At 37.7% G+C, this 18,974-nt stretch overlaps 1 protein-coding gene across 1 annotated transcript in view; it reads right to left on the bottom strand.

Annotated features, from left to right (window-relative positions):
• Positions 1-1,170: 1,170 nt before the first annotated feature.
• ELL2 (elongation factor for RNA polymerase II 2) overlaps positions 1,171-18,974 on the bottom strand; it is a 73,070-nt gene continuing 55,266 nt past the window's right edge. Inside the window, exons 6-12 of the mRNA XM_040448166.1 lie at positions 15,992-16,116; positions 15,748-15,835; positions 13,579-14,152; positions 10,889-10,955; positions 7,298-7,469; positions 5,134-5,178; positions 1,171-5,043 (exon numbers count right to left, since the gene is read on the bottom strand). Coding sequence (XP_040304100.1) covers positions 4,927-5,043; positions 5,134-5,178; positions 7,298-7,469; positions 10,889-10,955; positions 13,579-14,152; positions 15,748-15,835; positions 15,992-16,116 — 1,188 coding nt within the window. The 3' untranslated portion in view covers positions 1,171-4,926. The remainder of the gene's footprint in view (positions 5,044-5,133; positions 5,179-7,297; positions 7,470-10,888; positions 10,956-13,578; positions 14,153-15,747; positions 15,836-15,991; positions 16,117-18,974) is intronic.

Raw genomic sequence — 18,974 nt, 5'->3', positions numbered from 1 at the left:
TGAGGCTCTTTGTAGACCTAACCAGAATCACTGCTGGCACCGACTGACGATTGTTCTAGGTTTTCATGTCAGTGTTTAGTTGAGGATTTTTTCCTTTCCCTCCTATTATTCCTTCAGAAAACGTGTAAAACTTGGAAGTTAAAGATCCAGCTAGGAGAATATCCTTATGTCTAATTCAGACTGGTTAGCCTCTAGAGCAGGAGTCTGTTACTGAGATGGCTCTTTTTTTTTTTTTTTGAAAGATAGCACAAACAAGGGTGGGGCAGAGGCAGAGGGAGAGAATCTCAAGCAGGTTCCACACCCAGCACAGAGCCTGACGTGGGGCTTGCAGGCTCGATCTCACAACTGTGAGATCATGACCTGAGCCAAAATCAGGAGTCGGGATGCTTTAACCGACTGAGCCACCCTGGGGCCCCTGAGATAGCTTTTTACTATGAAGAAGAGATCGTGTGATTCCAGACCCTGCCTCCTGTCTCTACCTGCACTGTCCCAGTCTCCTTCAAATAGCCTAAGACTGCACATATTCAGAAACAAGGGAAACATACTTTTTCTTAAAAAGTACTTGGCCTTCCTTCACATTTACCATTTCTGACAAAATCAACTTACAGACAATAATCTATATATTACCCCACCCCCCACATTCTAGTCTCCTTTGAATCAAGAGTTTGTCTAGCCTGTGTGGTGTTACTGGAACGGTCACTTTGTGAAGCTCATTGTAAGGTACCAGCACATGAGGGGCAACATGGAGAAACGGTTAAGAACGCAGATGCCAGGGTCAGGTTTCCCAGATTCCACTGTTTACTAGCTGTGTCATGGACGAGTTTCTTAACTTCTCTAAGCCTCAGTTCACTCACCTCTAAGATGGAGATAACAGGGTTGAGGTGAGGAGTAATGGGACAATGCACGTATAGGAAACAATCGGTAAGTGATTCTTGTTCTCCAAGTAGATGTTGCCTCTGGAGGGCATGCCCTACACTTTGAAAACAGGCAGGTCCTGGAACAAATACCCTGCCCCCACTTCCTAGAGTCGCCAACAAGAAATAGCTCTGTCCCAGGAGGATCATTTACATTAGGGCATCAGAGAGCACTCTGTTAGGGGTTTTTTGTTTTTGTTTTGAAAGATAAATTTAAGAGCCTTGAAAGGAGACAAAGGAAAAACAATTCCCAGAATTGCAAAGTTAACATTTTTATTGAACTGAAATTGGTGTAGAACAAAAGGGACCACCACAGCTGCTGAAAAGTCCTTGTGACATTTTACCTTTGAGGGTCCTAACATGGTTTGGGTGGAACAACTGAGAAACAGTGTGTTACATGTGTGTGTGTGTGTGTGTGTGTGTGTGTACACACACACACACACACACACACACAGAAATACTTAGAAATGAGCCTCACATCCTTGTTTAGTTTTGGGTTACAAAGAACAATGATAACATCTTCTGTTGCCTTCATTTAGTAGTGTCAGTTAATATTCTTTCACAAAAAGTTCCTCAAAATGCTGGCTAGAATTTTCCCCCCATCCGGTACACGTAAGAAAAGGATTCAATAACACTTAGGCAAGTAATAAACCATAAGAACTTCAATAGTAGTAAGGGCATATACCACGCATACATGACTCAACACTCACACTGCCAGAAATACAGTGAACTGGCTAAAGAGTTTCAGCCAAGTTCCAGAAGCAGAGAATGCACTAGTGGAAGGGGTAAGGCAACCAAGGAGAGTGTTGGAACTGATGGACCACTTGTGTCTAACCATTTCAGCATCTTGCTTCCAACATGCAAGTATGCATTTGTTTTACATCATGAGGTGAAATGCTTTAAGGGAAAAGAAAACTATTAAGTTTAAAAGATCAGAGATGAAAGGAAATGAATACTGAATTTTTACAGTCACTGTGCATGGAGCAATGATATAAACTGACCACACCAATTATTTTTGTGAGAGCAAGTACTGAACCACCATCAAACTCAAGAGTTGGAAGTTACCCCCAAGTATTCCAAGGGAAATAAATAACAAGATAGGAAACAGAACCTCTGCTTAAAAAACAAAACCACATCTAGTGAATGTTCCTTTTGGTTTGTACTCAGTCAGCTGCTCATTCAATCTGGAGTTAATCTGGTGTTGGTAAAAATTTCCAAAAGTGCTTCAAATTATTTTAGATGAAATGTGACAAACGCACACACACGCACACACACACATACACACACCCCTCATTCTCTCATCTTGATAATGCTGTTTTATACTTACTGTGTCTCTCAAAACAACTAAATAAATCTTTCCACTAGAGTAACTGGTACTAAGTGGCCACTCATTCCTGTAGCAATTATTTGAGGGAATCTAAAAATCTTGCAGTAGGAGATAAAGGATGACTATAAATATTTTACTAGGCTCATGGCCATCTTCAAAATAGATTCAGAGATTTATAGCTCAAATTTGCGCCGACAAACACACATTTTGCAAGGATCTGCCCAATGTATATAACAAACATCTAAATTAAGGCTTTTATAGGTAGGTGGTCAGGTCTGTGACTGTGCAACGCTGGATTTTCATGACCTATCTCCAGCTTCCATTATCACCCAATTTGTAAACCAGAAGATGTGCTGTTGTGGGTAGGTGGGAGCTCCAAGGGCTAACAACCAGGGAAGGCTTGTTCGTAAACAAGATCTGAAATAAGAGTTGGCAGTGAAGCAATTGAGAGGATGCCTCATATCATGTAGAGGGAAGAGTGATTTGTACCTGCTGACATGGATAGGCATGAGATTTAGAGACCTAAAGGTTTAGTGCCATTACTAAACCAATGGTCCTCACACTTTGACTTGCAAAAGTCACCTGGAGCATATTTAGGAAAATGTGGATACCTGGGTCCTATACCCAGAGATTCTAATTTGGGTGATGCAAGTGTTTGTCCAAGTACCTTGCTTTTGAAAAACACTGCTCATAGCAAATAGCAGCAATCTTTGATTAAAAGGCCAAGATGTCCAAGAAATGACACCAGTGAGGTCATTACCTATAGACAAATCCCTCAGGAGACTCCACCATAATATAAGGAACACATTTATTCCCATTTCCTATCTTTTTTCAACTCAAAGTTTGAAATCAATGAACATTTAGTAATGATTGTACCAATTTGAGGTAAAAGGAAGAGCACCAGGGATCTCAATGCTAAAAGAAACCAATTCTCTAGGACGTCTGTGCTACAGAAAAATCAAATTCCTGTAGTAATGTTACAGAGTTATAGTGTACAGGGCCTTGTATCAGTCTTTGTATCGTGTTTTACTTCTGCATACGTTTCTATATTATCTACTCTTTCCAGTTAATGTTTTAGAAGAATTCAAAGAGAAAAGTTCATCTACATGCTCTCAGGTTCTCTAGATACCAACATTTTCTGGTTTATACCGATACACAACAAAGTTACTTATTTATTTATTTATTTTTTGGATGCTGGAGACAAACATCTTTATTAAAGATACTACCAAAATTTTGGCAAACATTTCAAAACAGATTTGTAAACATAATGCTTCCCTTTTCAACTGGCAGCACTTTGAAAAGACAATACGGTAAGACAACACAACTTGAATCAACATTAGTTCAAAATCCTTATATTTTTGACCACATAACTTATGTTCCCACATGATAAAACAAATGATAGTTTAAATCAACGTCAACAGATAAACTCCATGAAATGAAAGTTTGTGCTGTTTGATGAATCACAGTATGTTATGGTTAAATATATCTGCTCTTTTTTATATTCCTGGCTCCCAGGATGAAAAAAAATCTTTAAATATACATTTCATGTAGGTAATAGCTTCTTTGCATATCTCTCTTCAAAAAATACTTTATAGCAGTATATAAATAGGTTACCTACATGTTTAATTTTATAATTTTGCCCCAAAACTATAGATCTGTTTCATTTTCATAACATATTGATTTTGCCCAACATTAATAAAGCTGACAAACTGTTGAAATGGAAATGCTTTTGTCTTCCACGATAGAAGTAGCAATTTGACAGAAAACAAAAACAAAAACAAAAAACCCTACAGTAACACTCGTCTGTTGTTTAACCTGAGCGTTTGGCCTACTGAGAGTAGCAGCTTTTTTCCTCCATGCACGCTCACATCCACACCACCTCTGCACACATACTGGTCGAGCACACGCTTTCAGACGCTGGTAGGCCACAGTATACTTCCCATTGCTCTAACCAAGTGGGAAGTAGTGTAGCTAATGATTAACCACACTATGTACACAACTAGCAAACACCTTAAGGCAACCATTGCAATGGGGGGTTAACTTGCAGGGCGGATTTACTGTTCTAGATCAAGTCAGCCTGTATGTACATATGTGTGCATATTTATACACATACACATACACCTTTCTATTTCTTAACCCTCCAAAACAATGTTTAAAAATTTTTTTTGTATTTTGTGCAAATTTCTAAATATTCTACCATTTAAGGCAAAGAGTTTGCGTTAAGAAAGGTCAGAAAATAGGCTTATGTTTATCCAAAAGCATTTCACCTTGCACATTACTGTTTTTTTTTTTTTTAAACACACATAACTTTGAAGTATGGACATTGGATCCCCAATATCTTAAAAAAAATCATTTCTAATGACAAACATAAGTTTTTAAGGAAAAGAGCTGATTTGAAGTATAGACACTGGATCTCCAATATCTAAAAAAAATTATTTCTATTGACAAACATAAGTCTTGGGGGTCGGGTAGGCATGGGAAGAAGGACCAGAAAAAGCAGCTTCAAAAATGCAGGGAAGCAAAGTAAAATGGAAAAAAAAAAAAAAAAAGTAAATAACTCAAGTTTACTAATACTGAAACTTTCAACAAGCAAAGTTTCATTTTTTTAGCATCTTAGAGCAACTCATTTGGAATTTTAAATAAATAAGCTTAAGTTTATTCACATCTTCTGGTCCAAGCAGAGATCTAGTGCCATGACTCTGCTTGCTGTTGGTCAAATTCACCTATTAGTCTTTTGATGTGAGCCAGCTTGTTATGAAGATACTCGCATCTGTATTTTTCTTCATGATAATTGGGACTGGACTGCAGAGGAAACAGACGGGAGGAATTAGGTTGCAGAATTTATAATACTGCCCCAACTACGGGTCAGAAACCCACAGTGATGATTCCTACCTGCTTGATCTTCTGATATTCTTGTAAGACTTCTTCATGAACATTCTACAAAATTAAAAATTAAAATCAGAAGGGAACAATTTTTTTTTTTTTTTTGGCAATATAAACAGCTAATACACATTCAGCAAGGGTGGGGAAATACTGATGATGGGAATGTAAATTGGTACGCTCTTTAAAGAAGGCAATTGGCAACTGCTATCAAAATAGCAAATGCAAAACTGACTCAGCACTTATACCTCTCTTTCAGATTTGCTTGCTCCTGAGTGAAATGCTGCACGTAGAAGGTTATTTGCTGCAGTACCGTTTGTAAAGCAAGACAGTAAAGAAAATTTAAATGTCCATTAATCCATATAAAGGAATACGAAAAGGCCATTAAATGGGGTAAGTGCTTCATGTACTTATATAAAGTTCTCTAAGATGCATTATATTGTTTAGTGAAAAAAAGCAAAGTGCAAAATGACTTATACAGTTTGATATCATTTGAGAAGAAATATAATACATTCTAACAACTTCCAAGATGCACGTTTCCTCTCATTTTAATGCAATCAAATAATGTGTGACAGTTTAACTTATTGGAACAGAAGACAATAGTACATATTGTAACTGATGACATCTTAGATTCAATTACATATAGCACACAGGTGAATTTGCTTGTGTATATACATGTGTATATACATCTTACACACACAAACCTCTGAAAGAATACACTGGAAACCAGTACCATTGCCTCTCAGGAGGGAAATTGGGTGGCTAGGGAAGATGGCTAATACTTATCTAACCTTATGTACTATGGACTAAGCAGTTTCCAAATACTTACATTTATTCTGCACAACTCTATCTAATCACTTTATTTTATGGATGGGAATTCTGAAGAAAGTTAGGTAATTTGCCCAAGGCCACACAAATATTCAATGGTAGAGCTGGGAATCAAACCCTGGCAGTTTAGCTCCGTAGCCTGCTCCTAACCACTAAGCAATCCTTGGAATTACATTTTAGTTTAAATACAATCATGGTACACTGGTAAATAACTACATGTTGAAAGAAAGAAAGAAAGAAAGAAAGAAAGAAAGAAAGAAAGAAAGAAAGAAAGAAAGAAAGAAAGAGAAAGTAAGAAAGAAAGAAAGAAAGAAAGAAAGAAAGAAAGAAAGAAGAAAGAAAGAAAGAAAAAAACACCCCACCATATCAATGACCTCTTGCACCCTCAAACACAAATTCCTCTGGCAAAGTCTTCCATAACTCTAGGCAGCCTGTTTAAAGATTAAGACCCACTAATGGAAGGCATGGTCTTTAGAGCACAGATGCTCTCAGGTTGTTTTGCCAATTGTGGGAAACCCATTCACGTTCTCTCATGTGGGTCCCTGTCAGAACAACAGTTACTAGGCCAGAACGAAGGCATCGTCTATGGTTGTGAATTGTGACAAATTTATCTGGCCTACATAAGGAGGGACACATTCATTTGTATTAATCCTTTTGCTTATAACTATGAGAAAGAACAACCAGTATGTGGGTCTGGCTTTTACTGGTTTGCCAGCTATGGTAATACTACCAATTAAAGTAGGGAAGGGAAAATGGCTTAGTATCTGTTAACAAATGTCAGTCTTTGGAATAGCTGGAAACACCAAGCTTTTCTTCACTTAAGCCCCAAATCTCTGTGGTATTAAACCCTTTTTATATCATATGTCTATATCTTCCCTATTCTAGGCCAGATTGAGTTTTTTTCTAAAAAAACATAGACTTGAAATAGCAATTTTTGGGAACAGCACAAGATCTAACAGCTATGGTCTGAGTTGGCAATGCAGTTAAATATTTCAATGAATTCCAAATCAACTTTTTTCCTATTTAGTTGTGTTTGCTTTTTACCTTGATACTCTATTATGTTACAGTAAGTATATAAGCCTCTATTACATATTTTATACATATTATGTTATATAAAGTTATTTTCCACTGACAGAAATAGTTCGTTGTGTTTCCTTATTTTAGAGAACTATTTCAAATACTGTATTTAGTTTCCTAGCTAATTTTCAATGAAGACCAAAAGCTGCAGAGAGGCTGGTTTGCCAGAGGACATTCTCCAAAGGCCAGTGGGATGCCTGGGGGTGGACTGGGTAGAGAACAAAGAAGGTAAAATATGGAAGTGAGCCTGTCTAGGAGCAAACATGTTTACCTGATACTCTTTTGAGCCCGGAGAAAGCCGCTTTCGTTGTGCATCAAGTTTGATAAATCGTCTAGCTACAGTCTCCATCCTGGCATGCAAGGCCCTGTATTCATCATATTCAGCATTGAAGTCATCCTTGTAATTCTGGCGTTGCTCATAGGAGACGATAGCAATGTATTTTCTAATAAGAAAAAATATATATATAAATGGAGACAGACTACAGAATAAACATAATGCACAAGTCTGACATTTAAAACAAATATTTAGAAACTGTATCCAAGCATGTTTCCCTAGATTGAAAGTTGCCCTGCCACTGTTTGCTGCCATGTCACTCCTTCAAAGAACTTTCAGGTGAAATTATCCCACAGGAGAGCTTAAGATGTTCAGTGAAGGAAAGTTAAATGTGAGAAGAACACGGTGGCAATGGAATTGAAGTGTGACTAGAAAACAAGGCTTATACAGATTTAGCTTCCTAAACCTTTCTCTATCCAAAATAATTCACCGCCACTCTAGCGGCAGAGGCCAACCCATCTGTTCCGAGTCACACGGAAACAGAAGGACTCGGTGGGTAACATGAAACCAGGAGAGTGTCACCCAGTCACTAAGTAAACGCTGAAGTCAAAGCTCTCTCTAGTTGTGCGGCTAAGAGGAGGTCTGTCTTTTGGCCGTTTACACCTGCTGCCAGTAAGGCACCTGAGGCTTGTTCCCTCTGCCTCTTTCCTCCCATGTTTGACTAGGCAAATGTATAGAATACAAAAGGGAATGAATAATTTTCTTCTTTTGAAATGACAGACTGGAAGAAAAAAAAAAAAAGAAAAAAGGGCATATCTCTCTAGGTCTTTTCAGCCCTAAAGTGTCATATTCTATGTAACTGAATGTCAGTGTCACAGTATTATTCTAACTTAGTTTCTTCACGAATCTGTTTTACTTTAGGATGTAAATACCTCTAGGGAACTGGTGAGTGAAGGCCATTTTCCCAGCGTGTCAGTTTATTCAGTGGTAAGCAAATTAAAACATCATTTTAATATTAAAACACAGTATTATTTGTTTGTGGCTCTGGGAAGTGGGATCACACCAGGGGCTGGCCTGGGTCTCTGTACTCTGCGTTCCTGCCATGGAATGCTAAGTTCCCTTGACTTTCTGAGATAAAAACTGACATTCCATAGCAATCTCCATCAGGGGCAGGTGCTTCAGCACTCCCGGACATGCACAGATATTCTTAACTGTGGGAAAACCTTGGAGTTCAGTCCTTCACAAAAATGGTTTTAGATAACCTTACCAGTTTTATTTAAAATGAGATGGCACAAATGCCTGGTTGGCAATGTGAGAAAAGCGATGCAACTGAGCACTTAATGTCCTCATTAATATTTTTATTCATGCCAAGTTAGCCTCTGTGGAGGTTCGGTTTCTAAGTGTGAGGGAGACAGCACTGGTATGCTGATGTCTCTGATGTAAGAAGAGTGTGGTGAGCCAAGCAGTGACGCAGGGCTGTCCTGATGTCACAGCGGAGGAAGCCCAGGGCAGGAAAGAGCTTCCTGGGGACAAGTGCAGGTAAGCAAAATGGCTACACTGCTCGAGAAACTCTGGCTTAATGTGTTCTATGAAATATCCTGCTTTCTCAAGATCACACACAAGGCTACACCCTCAGTATTTTATTTAATAATTTCCTTAGGGAAAAACACCAATCTGGCCAACAGTTGTGTTGCTATTATAGAAGATTATTTGGTTATATTGGCACTTTAATGAAAGGCATTTCACTATTTTTAACAAAAATTATTATGGTTCTACAGCTGGATCTAAATGTAATGATGGAATAAAATTTTAAAGGGTTTGGATATTTCACAGCCACAAGTAACAAAAGTATTCTTATTATATAAAAATTAGGGATATTGTGGTTTAGGTATGAATTATTCAGAGGCTGATCATTAAGGTTTTATTGTATGTCTTTTTGGTTTTCTTAAGAAACAGCTTAAGTTCTGTAATTGCAGTGATTTTTCTGAAAATCCATGCTTTCTCACCATTTTAAGAAAATTGGCTCTAATCATATAAGACAGTTTTGTGACAAAATAAATTGCTTTTCCTTTAATAAATTAAGCAAACGATTACACAGGTTACATACTTTTGTGATTTTTGAGAGCCAGAAACGTGACAAATGTGCTAAAATGCACTGAGGCAGATGCAGCGACCATCCCTTAGATTAGGATGTTAAAAACCAGTTTTTAAATATAGAATTAACTGGTTAAGTTGACAAAGCACAGCAACATCCTGAGTGCATGAGGAAAGGGTTAGAATTCTTTTTTAGCCTCCCCACATGATTCTGTCACATAGAACTAGTTTACATCACTATTACAAAAAAGAGGAATTCAAAATCCACCGCAAGAGAATGAGAGCACAGTCCTGCAGTTGTCCACGGAGGGGGCCAACTTCCGCAAGACTTTTAAGGAGAAGTGGGTTTGCAGTAGGAGAGGCGAACCCCCTCATCAGTGGAGCCAGACGCTATGCTGTCCCCCAAGCAACCCTCCCTGGGCCAGCTTGGTGGTGGCCACTTTTCAAAGTTCCCCCACGCCCCGAACTCTAAAACCAAATACCGCCTCCGATGAGAGAGTGCTTGGTATGGTTTCTTGGGTTCTTTTTAGTCAAGAGATGATAACCAGCATTATGGTTTCATGCTGTATCATTCCCCAATAAGTATAGCTTTCACACTACTGTTAAGCAAAAGTAACACATTTTAAGTATATTCTTTACTCTGGAAATCAACATTATGTGGTACACGGAATGCTAAACAGCATAGTTTAACTTTGTCCACCATGAGATGCTAATAGAGAAAAAACGTTCATACAGCTCAGAGTCCATTTTCCAATCTACATTCAAATTATTTTGCACACTTGTTCATTTTCAAAGCTATCTGCAGTCAAATCTGTTTGTTCTTCCACTCTCCATTTTTCCAGGCTCTTGCAACTTAATTATTTCTTCTTACAGAAGCCTTTGAGTCTATAAAAAAGCTAGAATTATGTCTACAAGTTATAATTTTTGAGATAACCAGTTACAAAAATGTCCCCAGCTCAGCGTTTAGCAACTTGTTGTCATAACAAGAAAAACATTATAACTGGTACTAAAGTGAAATGATCTGATTTTACTCTTCTCTCCTTTTAAAATTAATTCCATGGCAGAACTTTATTTAAATGAAAAATCAGTCTATCTCTACTTTGTATTAACTGTGGAGATTTAAGCACTTTATCAGTAATAAACTCTCTCTTTGGGTCAACAAGTGAATGTGCATTGATAGACTGTCAGCTTTGAAGAGTCAGACCCCTGAAATCTTCCACAATCAAATGCCTGACCTGGCCACAGAACAAAGGACAGGCTTCTCTATACTTAAAGGCCACAGAGCAGAACTCAGCGCTGGGGGAGACACAACCTGCTTAGGCAGACAGGGGTGGATTTGGGACGAGCAGGCTTAATGGCAGCCTTTCAAATGCAGGGGTGGCTCTGGGACTCTATTTCTGGAACTTCTTTTCTCATTTGCAAATTATGGGAAAAGAATTTGCAAACTTTCTAAAATTAAACAGTTCTCTCCCATTGGCAGACATCTGAACTTACATCAAATAATCTGGGAGTTCAATTGTTGAAGAAGGCTCCATGGAGGCAGTGCAGCCCTCTTTAACTCCTACAAAGAAAAAAAAAAAAAATCAAGCTTTCACCCAACAGTATGGTTATAAAATGCCTATAATTCTAAAATAGATCAGAAACATCTGGAACACTCTTCCTCAAATTCTATTCTTCCATCTCAATAAGCAACAGTGAGCAAGGAATACAATTGCACACGAACAACAGAGGCCCTGTGAGCAGGGCCAGCAGAACTGACGCCAGGCATTGAAAGCGCCCTGGCTACCGCAGTGTCTGCACAATAAAGGAATTCCGTCTTAACCCAAGGTCAGTCTTCTATTCTTTCAGTAACAGTTGTGGCATCTGCCCAGCAATTCAAAGACTGTGCTGGCAGATGCAGCCACACAATGGAAGATACAAATTTTACATCAACATCTACTTTTCATAGGATTCGAACAAGGCAGATGAGACAATGAAGTCAGGTAGCAGACCGCTTCAGTCACTGTATTTTATTGCTACCCTTTTTGTATGCAGACAGTGGAAGGGGTAGGAAGTTTTCCCATATGGGTTTTGAAGTAATTTAAAATAAGTCATTACTGAACACCGATGTACACTCCTCTGGTCTCTTATCTCTAAATCTCATATTACTACACAGATTTGTTTAAAAAAAAAAAAGACAAATAAAGTGCCAGTCATTCATGGCTATGCTATGAAAATGTGTAAAATCCCTCACTCAGGATTCTATTTGTTTGAACACAACCAACATTCCTTGAGGGTAAGTTTAGACTTTTTATTAGGGTAACTTTTTATCATTCAAACTAGAATTAAATTAATAACTCACATCCTAACCCTGCCTGCTGGCAAAATGGACATGTTCAATATAAAACAAAAGTGAATATTTGATAATTCCTTAGTTCAACATTTTAAAAGACCAAGTATACGAAATAAATTATGCAAACTCTGTGGCCTTATTGTTGTGTGTGTGTGTGTGTGTGTGTGTGTGTGTGTGTGTGTGTGTGTGTAGACTTTGAGACTACCCCCACTCCTTTTTTTTTTTTTTTTTTTTTTTTTTTAAATAATAGCCTGAGTCTTAAAGGAAAAGGCATTGAGTGCATGTCAACCTGGCTTCTTCTTTGCCATAGACCTAGATAAATTCCAACAGATTCAGGGGATGTGGGTCTGGATCTATCCTCAGTTTGTGATAATCTCAAATGGCTTTGAAAGGTACTACATCCTTAGTGAAGGATTCAGAGACTCAGTCTGTTTCTTCAAGTCTCCAACTCTGAGAACACTCAAACTTTGCTGTACATCTCAACATACTGGGATCCAATCCTCCCAGCACTAGCCTGACTCAGGATCACCATCTCAGCGTTGGAAGTGTGTGGACTGGGATATACCCAGGTATACTAACTCTGAACACAAGGTGTTATTACTGCTTGCCGCTTCCTGACTTGGCAAATTTAAGTACAACAGTGTTTGAGGGAAAAAGCTTACACCTACCTTTTGGGTCACTATACAGTATCACACTGATCTAAATATTTCAACAGATAAGCTGTGATGTGCAGTATAGTCAATCGAGGTCAGTGAAGGCACTGCATTTTACTATGCTGCAAAGCTCCTCGCATGTGGTAAAAAATGGTCAGTTAAATCTAAGAATTACAGACTTCCAGTATTATGGGCAAATTACAGAAAGGCAACACTCTTTAACCTCTTCATTAAAGTAACTTTTCTAAAGTCGTATTTTCCTCGAGAATTTTGCTTTGGTTATGCTGAGTTTAAAATTGGCAGCAATGCTAAATGAGGGGCTTGAATCTTGGATGTGCTGTTTGGGGGACATTAAGGTTTAGAGCACAACTTTTTTTTTTTTAAGTAAGAAAAATATAATTTTGTTACTAGGTGTTAAAAATCATTACACCTTAGGTAAGTGGTCTTCCTATGATTAGTTTTTCTTTAGAAGTAAAGCATTATTTTAAGCTTCTTTGCATCTTTAGGTTATCTGGCTTTTTAAGTTTTCAAAAGCTTGAAATGGTTAAATTTTACTAATGCTAGTTTACTAAAACAGTGTTCTCAAAATTGAAAAAATAATTTCTTAAGCTCTAACAAGCAAATTGCCAACAGCCTTGCATAAGACAAATTGCTTTCCCTCTGAATAAAGATGATGTTATGGATCTGCATATGCAATCTTAACCTTGCTGGTTTTATAAAGAATTTGACATTTCCCCTGTGTTAACATTAATTAAGGCAGGGGTGACCCTGTTTCTCTGGCAAAGAAGGAAAAGAATTATTTTTATCGCTAATTGTGTGTCTGGTAAAATTAGTTCAAGAATGGCAGAGAATAGGTCACGTTGAGGTTGTGCAATACCCTGACAGTTATGGAAAAGAGCAACAAAGTCTACCTTTTAAGAGGGGGTCTCTAGAGGATAACAGTCATTTTCAAATGTTACCATGTTATTATCAAATTTAGAAACTATGTTTAATAGTTGGCTAAAAAGAGGCCAAAAATTACTGATGTTAAATATAAGAAAAGAAAAATCTGCTCCAAAGCACAACACTAAGATTATTAACACAAGGTCATTTGATAAAAAAGCATTACTAATTATATAAACAGCATAATGTCCCTCACGATAGTCTGCTCTGCCTGATCATTTAACACATGTAGTTGGTTTTACAAATGTAAAGTGTACCTTCATTGGAATCTGGACTGGAGTTGTTCAGCTTGGCAATTTCCTCTTCTTCTCTTTTAAGGTCCTCTTCCTTTTCTTCAGTCATCTCAATGTCGTGCTTTTTAATTTGGTCCTTTTCCTTGTGTTTTTTAGACTTCTTTTTGGACTTTTTGTGAGACATTGAATGGGTTTCTTCCATAGGCTTTGGACACTTTAGTAGAACTGAACCAGGGGGTAAGGTTTCCAGAGAAGTCCTAGAGGTATATTTGTCTTGCTGGTCCTCATAGATACTACTGTTTTGACTAAAACTGTCAACAGGTAGGTCTTGAGTCCCCCGGCCTTCTGGAGTGCTAGGGGAATTGGAGTTAGAATTTACAGTCTGAGGAGGGTTGGAAACGGGCAGGTGGGTTGAAGGCAGTGGTGGAGGGGTAGGGATGGCAGCAGCTGCAGGAGGCGGCAGGAGGCCTGCAGCAGATTTTTCACTCGTGGGATTCAAATGACCATTTAATGTTGGCGGCACTCTATTTGTCAGGTGAGATATTCGAGCTTTCTTATTCATTAAAGGATCAATGAAATCTGAATCTAAAAGCCGTTTCTGTTGGGGAGGGGCAGAAAAAAAACCGAGCCACTTTGCATTAAAACTCAATATGTGCATCATTGGCTACCATATGAACAACTGTACTTATACTTTCTGATCATAGAGCCCACCCTAAGTTCTTGGAGAGACTATGCCATTTATGTGGACTGTACCACTTAGGAGAGTACTAAGAAGAGGTAACCTTCTTCCTCTGAGGGCTGTGGCTGACCTAGTTATATTAAAAGAGAGGAAGGAGAAAGCAGTTTGTACCATTTCACTCGGTGAGGACTAAGAAGGGTAGGTAAAGGGCAACAAAAGCCTATACTTATTTAACCTCCTCTAATGTGCTAACATGCTCTACTTATGAATATTTTGGCTGCCATTTATTATTTTATCTGTCTTAAAATGGGAACAGCCAGCACTTCAAAGTAATTTCTCTAAGTATCTCTATTATTGCTGAAATGCTATTCAGTTTTTTTTCCCCTCTAAATATATCTCTTCATCAGACTGGAAGGTAAGTTTTAATAACTAGTTCATAAAAATGATATGGAATTAGTATTTCAGAAATTTAAAAAATTATGCTAATACTGTCCCAATCCAGCAATAACAATATTTAAATTAAAGAGGGAATTCAGATAGTCGAAAAGTACAAAGCATACATCCAATGTAATAATGTGGCCTAAGCTTCACCTTGAAAAAAAATAACAGTTAATCATCCCATTAATTATTCTGTTTCCAATTTAGCACCATTGATTTGGCAGCCATTACATAATTAGATTACAGTATAAATAACTTCATGGCAGTTGGCATTAAAAGTGAGGATTCTACAGACAATGTACATGCAAGGACAAAATTGCTTTTATTTTGTTCTCCCTCTGTTCCTCACAATAGGTTTCTAACAGTTTTTGACATGTGAGTAGCCTTTTGCCCACAGCAAGCTTACTGTTGTCCACACATCTGTCCTGTCTCCCGAATCCTTGGGAGGAGGGTCCAGAGAGAGGAGCACTGTGTGAGCAGCACTGGGGTAGATAGGTTTGTCCCACTGTCAATCCCCAAATCAGGGAAATAAAGAATCTTTTGGGGGAAATTTTAAGCTGGAAGGAGTGAGGTCTAATTGGAATATTCTGACTGGGATTTAATTGAAAAATACGTTAAGGACACACATGTATGAAAAGGGCAGAATTTTTTATTTGCTTATTTTATAAACATTTTTCCTTAAGAATATTTTTCTGGAACATGTTTCAGGTAGTATTAAATGCCTCCAATTTTCAATATAATCTGAGACTGAATACAGGACTGGGTAAGTCTTCTAGGTAGTGACCAAATAAAAAAGTAGATAATCTTATAATAAAATGGAAACTTCAAATATGGAAAAGCAGAGTAGATATTAAGCACTTTGACAAGCAGTGCTGTGTAGTGAAAAAGAGGTGTGGGCTGTGAGCCAGGACCTGAATTCTAAACAGAGCTCTGCCATGAGCTGGCCATGTGACTTTGGGTAGGCAAGCTGTGCGGCTTCTCTGGGCCTCATTTCTCTCATGCATAAATCAGACCACGTGAACTAGCTGGTCCCTAGAGTTCACTTAGGGGCTATGGTTATGTAATTTTAGGAATACCTGAGGAGAAGATGCAGCATCTCTACTAGAACATACAGGAGATTCTGAACGGCTGGTGCTGGCAGCATTCTGAGATGGATTTAATTTTCTGTAAAGGATACATACATATGTTCCAGTTATGAAGAGAATTTTCAAATGTTCATGATAAAAAGCTTACTCTTGCTTCTCTTTTCCTTCTCAACACTAAAATAACAATAACTAATATTATCACTTACTTGATCGGTTTCAAAGAAGAAAAATTTACCTCGAGAGCACTGACTGTAATGACCGTCTGTCGATTTCATTGTATCCAGGCCAGTCTTTTTGAAGTTCTTTAAAAACATAATCCTTTAAGGTATACGAGAGGTCCTTAGGATTCAGATTGGCTACCTGGCACATAGTGTGAAAACAGAGCATTAGCCGTTTTTGCTATTTCCTAACCCAAAACAGGCAACATTTTGCATTTACACTGAAAACAACTGTACCAGTTGGCTACAAAGGGACTGCCAGTTTTGCATATGACAGGTCTCAATAAATGCTGTTTGACTTCATTGGGTAATTAAAGCTTTATATATGCAGCTAAATATTTTTTCCCTGAAATGTCCACCACGTGACATTTCTATTCAAACAGCCTACTGAGGCAAAAAGTGGAGGAAGATTTATTTATTTATATATATTTTTTAAGTCAAGTTTTTCTAGTCAAAGGAGTTAGGTTAACAACTTCATTATTTACTTCTGGCCATTAACTCCCGTTACTTGTGAATCACAGTAAAAATCTTTGATCATTTGTATTACGTACAAACCAAATAGTGCCCAAATGTTGGGTTATAAACTTTCCCTTCAGCAATCAGCAGAAATTATCTCCATAAATAGTATCAATTCTGATGCCCTTGTCTGTCATTTCCTTGGCTTGCTAAGCTTGCTTCTTGTAGTTGCCAGATCTCCTGAAGAACCACTTATTCAAAGCCCTTGAAATTCCCGAAAACCAATAAATGGAAACGTACAGCAAAATAACCCCCAAATTACTGTTATTAGTCAGCTAGTTTATTCTCAAGTGTAATCTCTTCTTATTGCTTAACTGCAATTCGTACAGGGTCCAGGCCTAGATCCATCAACAATAAAAATGTACAGATTCAGGTGCCAAAGCAAGAGTCATGTTTAAGGCTGGTGGAAAGGTAATCCTCCAGTTATTTCCTACTGAAATGTTTTTTTTTTTTTTTTTTAAGTTTATTTATTTTGAGAGAGAGAGAGAAAGTGAGCAGGGAGGGACAGAGAAAAAGGGGGACAGAGGATCCAAAGCAGGCTCTGTGCTGACAGCAGACAGCCTGATGTGGGGCTCAAACTTGCAAACTACGAGACCATGACCTGAGCTGAAGTCAGATACTCAGCCAACCAACTGAGCCACCCAGGTGTCCCAAAAATGCTCTTTTTAATAAATTGACTTCTTTCTGTGTCTTTTTAAAGTACTATCAAATATACTATGATAGTTTATGGTTTTTTTTACAGCTTAACATTAATCTAACATTAATACCGTTATAAAGTAGAAAATGGTAGGCTTAAGATTCAAATTTGCAAACAAGATGACACAAAACCAGATTTCTCAAAGTGGAAAAATACAATGCTTAGCTTTTTCCTATTATCCTCAGGACTACAGACTATCCTCAGGTCCTCATAATGGGACCTTCTCCTGCTTTCCTCCTTCTGCCTTTTTGTCTTTTTTGTGCACTCTTCTATATGCTGGAGTGCTTAGGACCTATTGTCTGCCTTGTATTCTTCATTGCCATCATTATTTCATTCAGCCTTAGGGCTTTCTTCTTTGCTTTCTTTCATCTCTACAACACACATGGGCCTGGAACTCATGACCTTGAGATCAAGAATCCCATGCTCCTCCAACTGAGCCAGCTATAAGGCTTTCAATAGCCAATTGATATACTGCTATCTCCTAATTTATAATTCTACCTCCAATTGTTGTCTCAACACCATGGCCTTATATGTAACTACTAAACATCTATCACTATTGGGTTATGGCTAACAGACATCTCCTGAACAGAAATCCTAGTGCCCGTCCATACACCTGTTCCTTTGCCATCCCTCCCCCTCTCAGTTAATGGTCAGTATCCATTCAGTTGCTCCATTTAGTTGGTCTGGGTTAGAGTGCAGACACTGGCATTTTTTAAAAGCTCCCCAGAAGATTACAATGTGCAATTAAGATTATGCTCTAGATTCTGCCAAATGATTAACATAAAGACACTCATGTCCCATTTGCTGCTGAATTAAGCACACCTACATTTTAATGTACTTATGTCTATATACATATAAAGAATCACATAACTACTGACATCAATAATACCCTCTGTGTGAATGAATTGCCTCGGCCATCATTTTACATTTTATCGTATAAACTTAGGAGGTAATTTACAACCTCCCTGGAGATTCAGTCACCAGATATTTTGTGATATGTAGCCTGAACCTCCCTCCTTCCCCCCCACCAAAAAAAAATTAAAACACACACACTCTGACACTCATTCATTCTTTCACCCTGTCTTTTGAGCTCTTAAAACTGCTATGTGACATATGGATTTAAATTAAGTGTTTCCAAAAAGTGTTCAAACAATTTAATAAGATCCTTGAGAATGTCCAAGATACACTGGGAGTTGATTAACCTAGAATTGGAGATTTTGGCTTTATTCTTTCATAATATTTAGTATCATGACTTGAAATGTAAGAGAATAGATGAAAAAATGGACTTAAAAGTGTCATTCTTTGAATAATAAATGAAAACCTATAGGTTTATTTTTTTAATGGTGAAATTTAAGAACTGTGGAAATGTTACTGCTTTAGAAAAAAATTCTTTGATTTGAACAGTAATCAATATTTATGACCCCAAATCAATATGAAAAATATAGCAAGTTATAGTTTGACAAACTAGTGACATCAACAAAATCTACGACCTACTGTAATACTTAAGCTTGTGATTATAAGGTAATTGATCAAAGGTAATACTTTACATATTCATATCCCTTAATAAAGACAACTGAATGATCTCAGCACACTCAGTGGCAAAAAAAGGTAGAGTAAAAAGCATGCAGGGCAAGACACATTTGAAACTATTTAGTAGGTAAACATATTCTAGCTTATACAAACCAAAGACTGATAAGAATAAACTGTACAACTTCACCTATATAACAATAAAAATTACAGCAGTACTTTAGTGACCCAAGACCAAAATCAGCCAACAAAAACTTCTT

This window comes from Herpailurus yagouaroundi, unplaced genomic scaffold (genome assembly GCF_014898765.1).
Source record: "Herpailurus yagouaroundi ecotype Mexico unplaced genomic scaffold, PumYag 29, whole genome shotgun sequence".
NCBI lineage: Eukaryota > Metazoa > Chordata > Mammalia > Carnivora > Felidae > Herpailurus > Herpailurus yagouaroundi.
The sequence above is the reverse complement of the archived record's forward strand: the minus strand, read 5'-3'. Positions and strand labels throughout refer to the sequence as shown.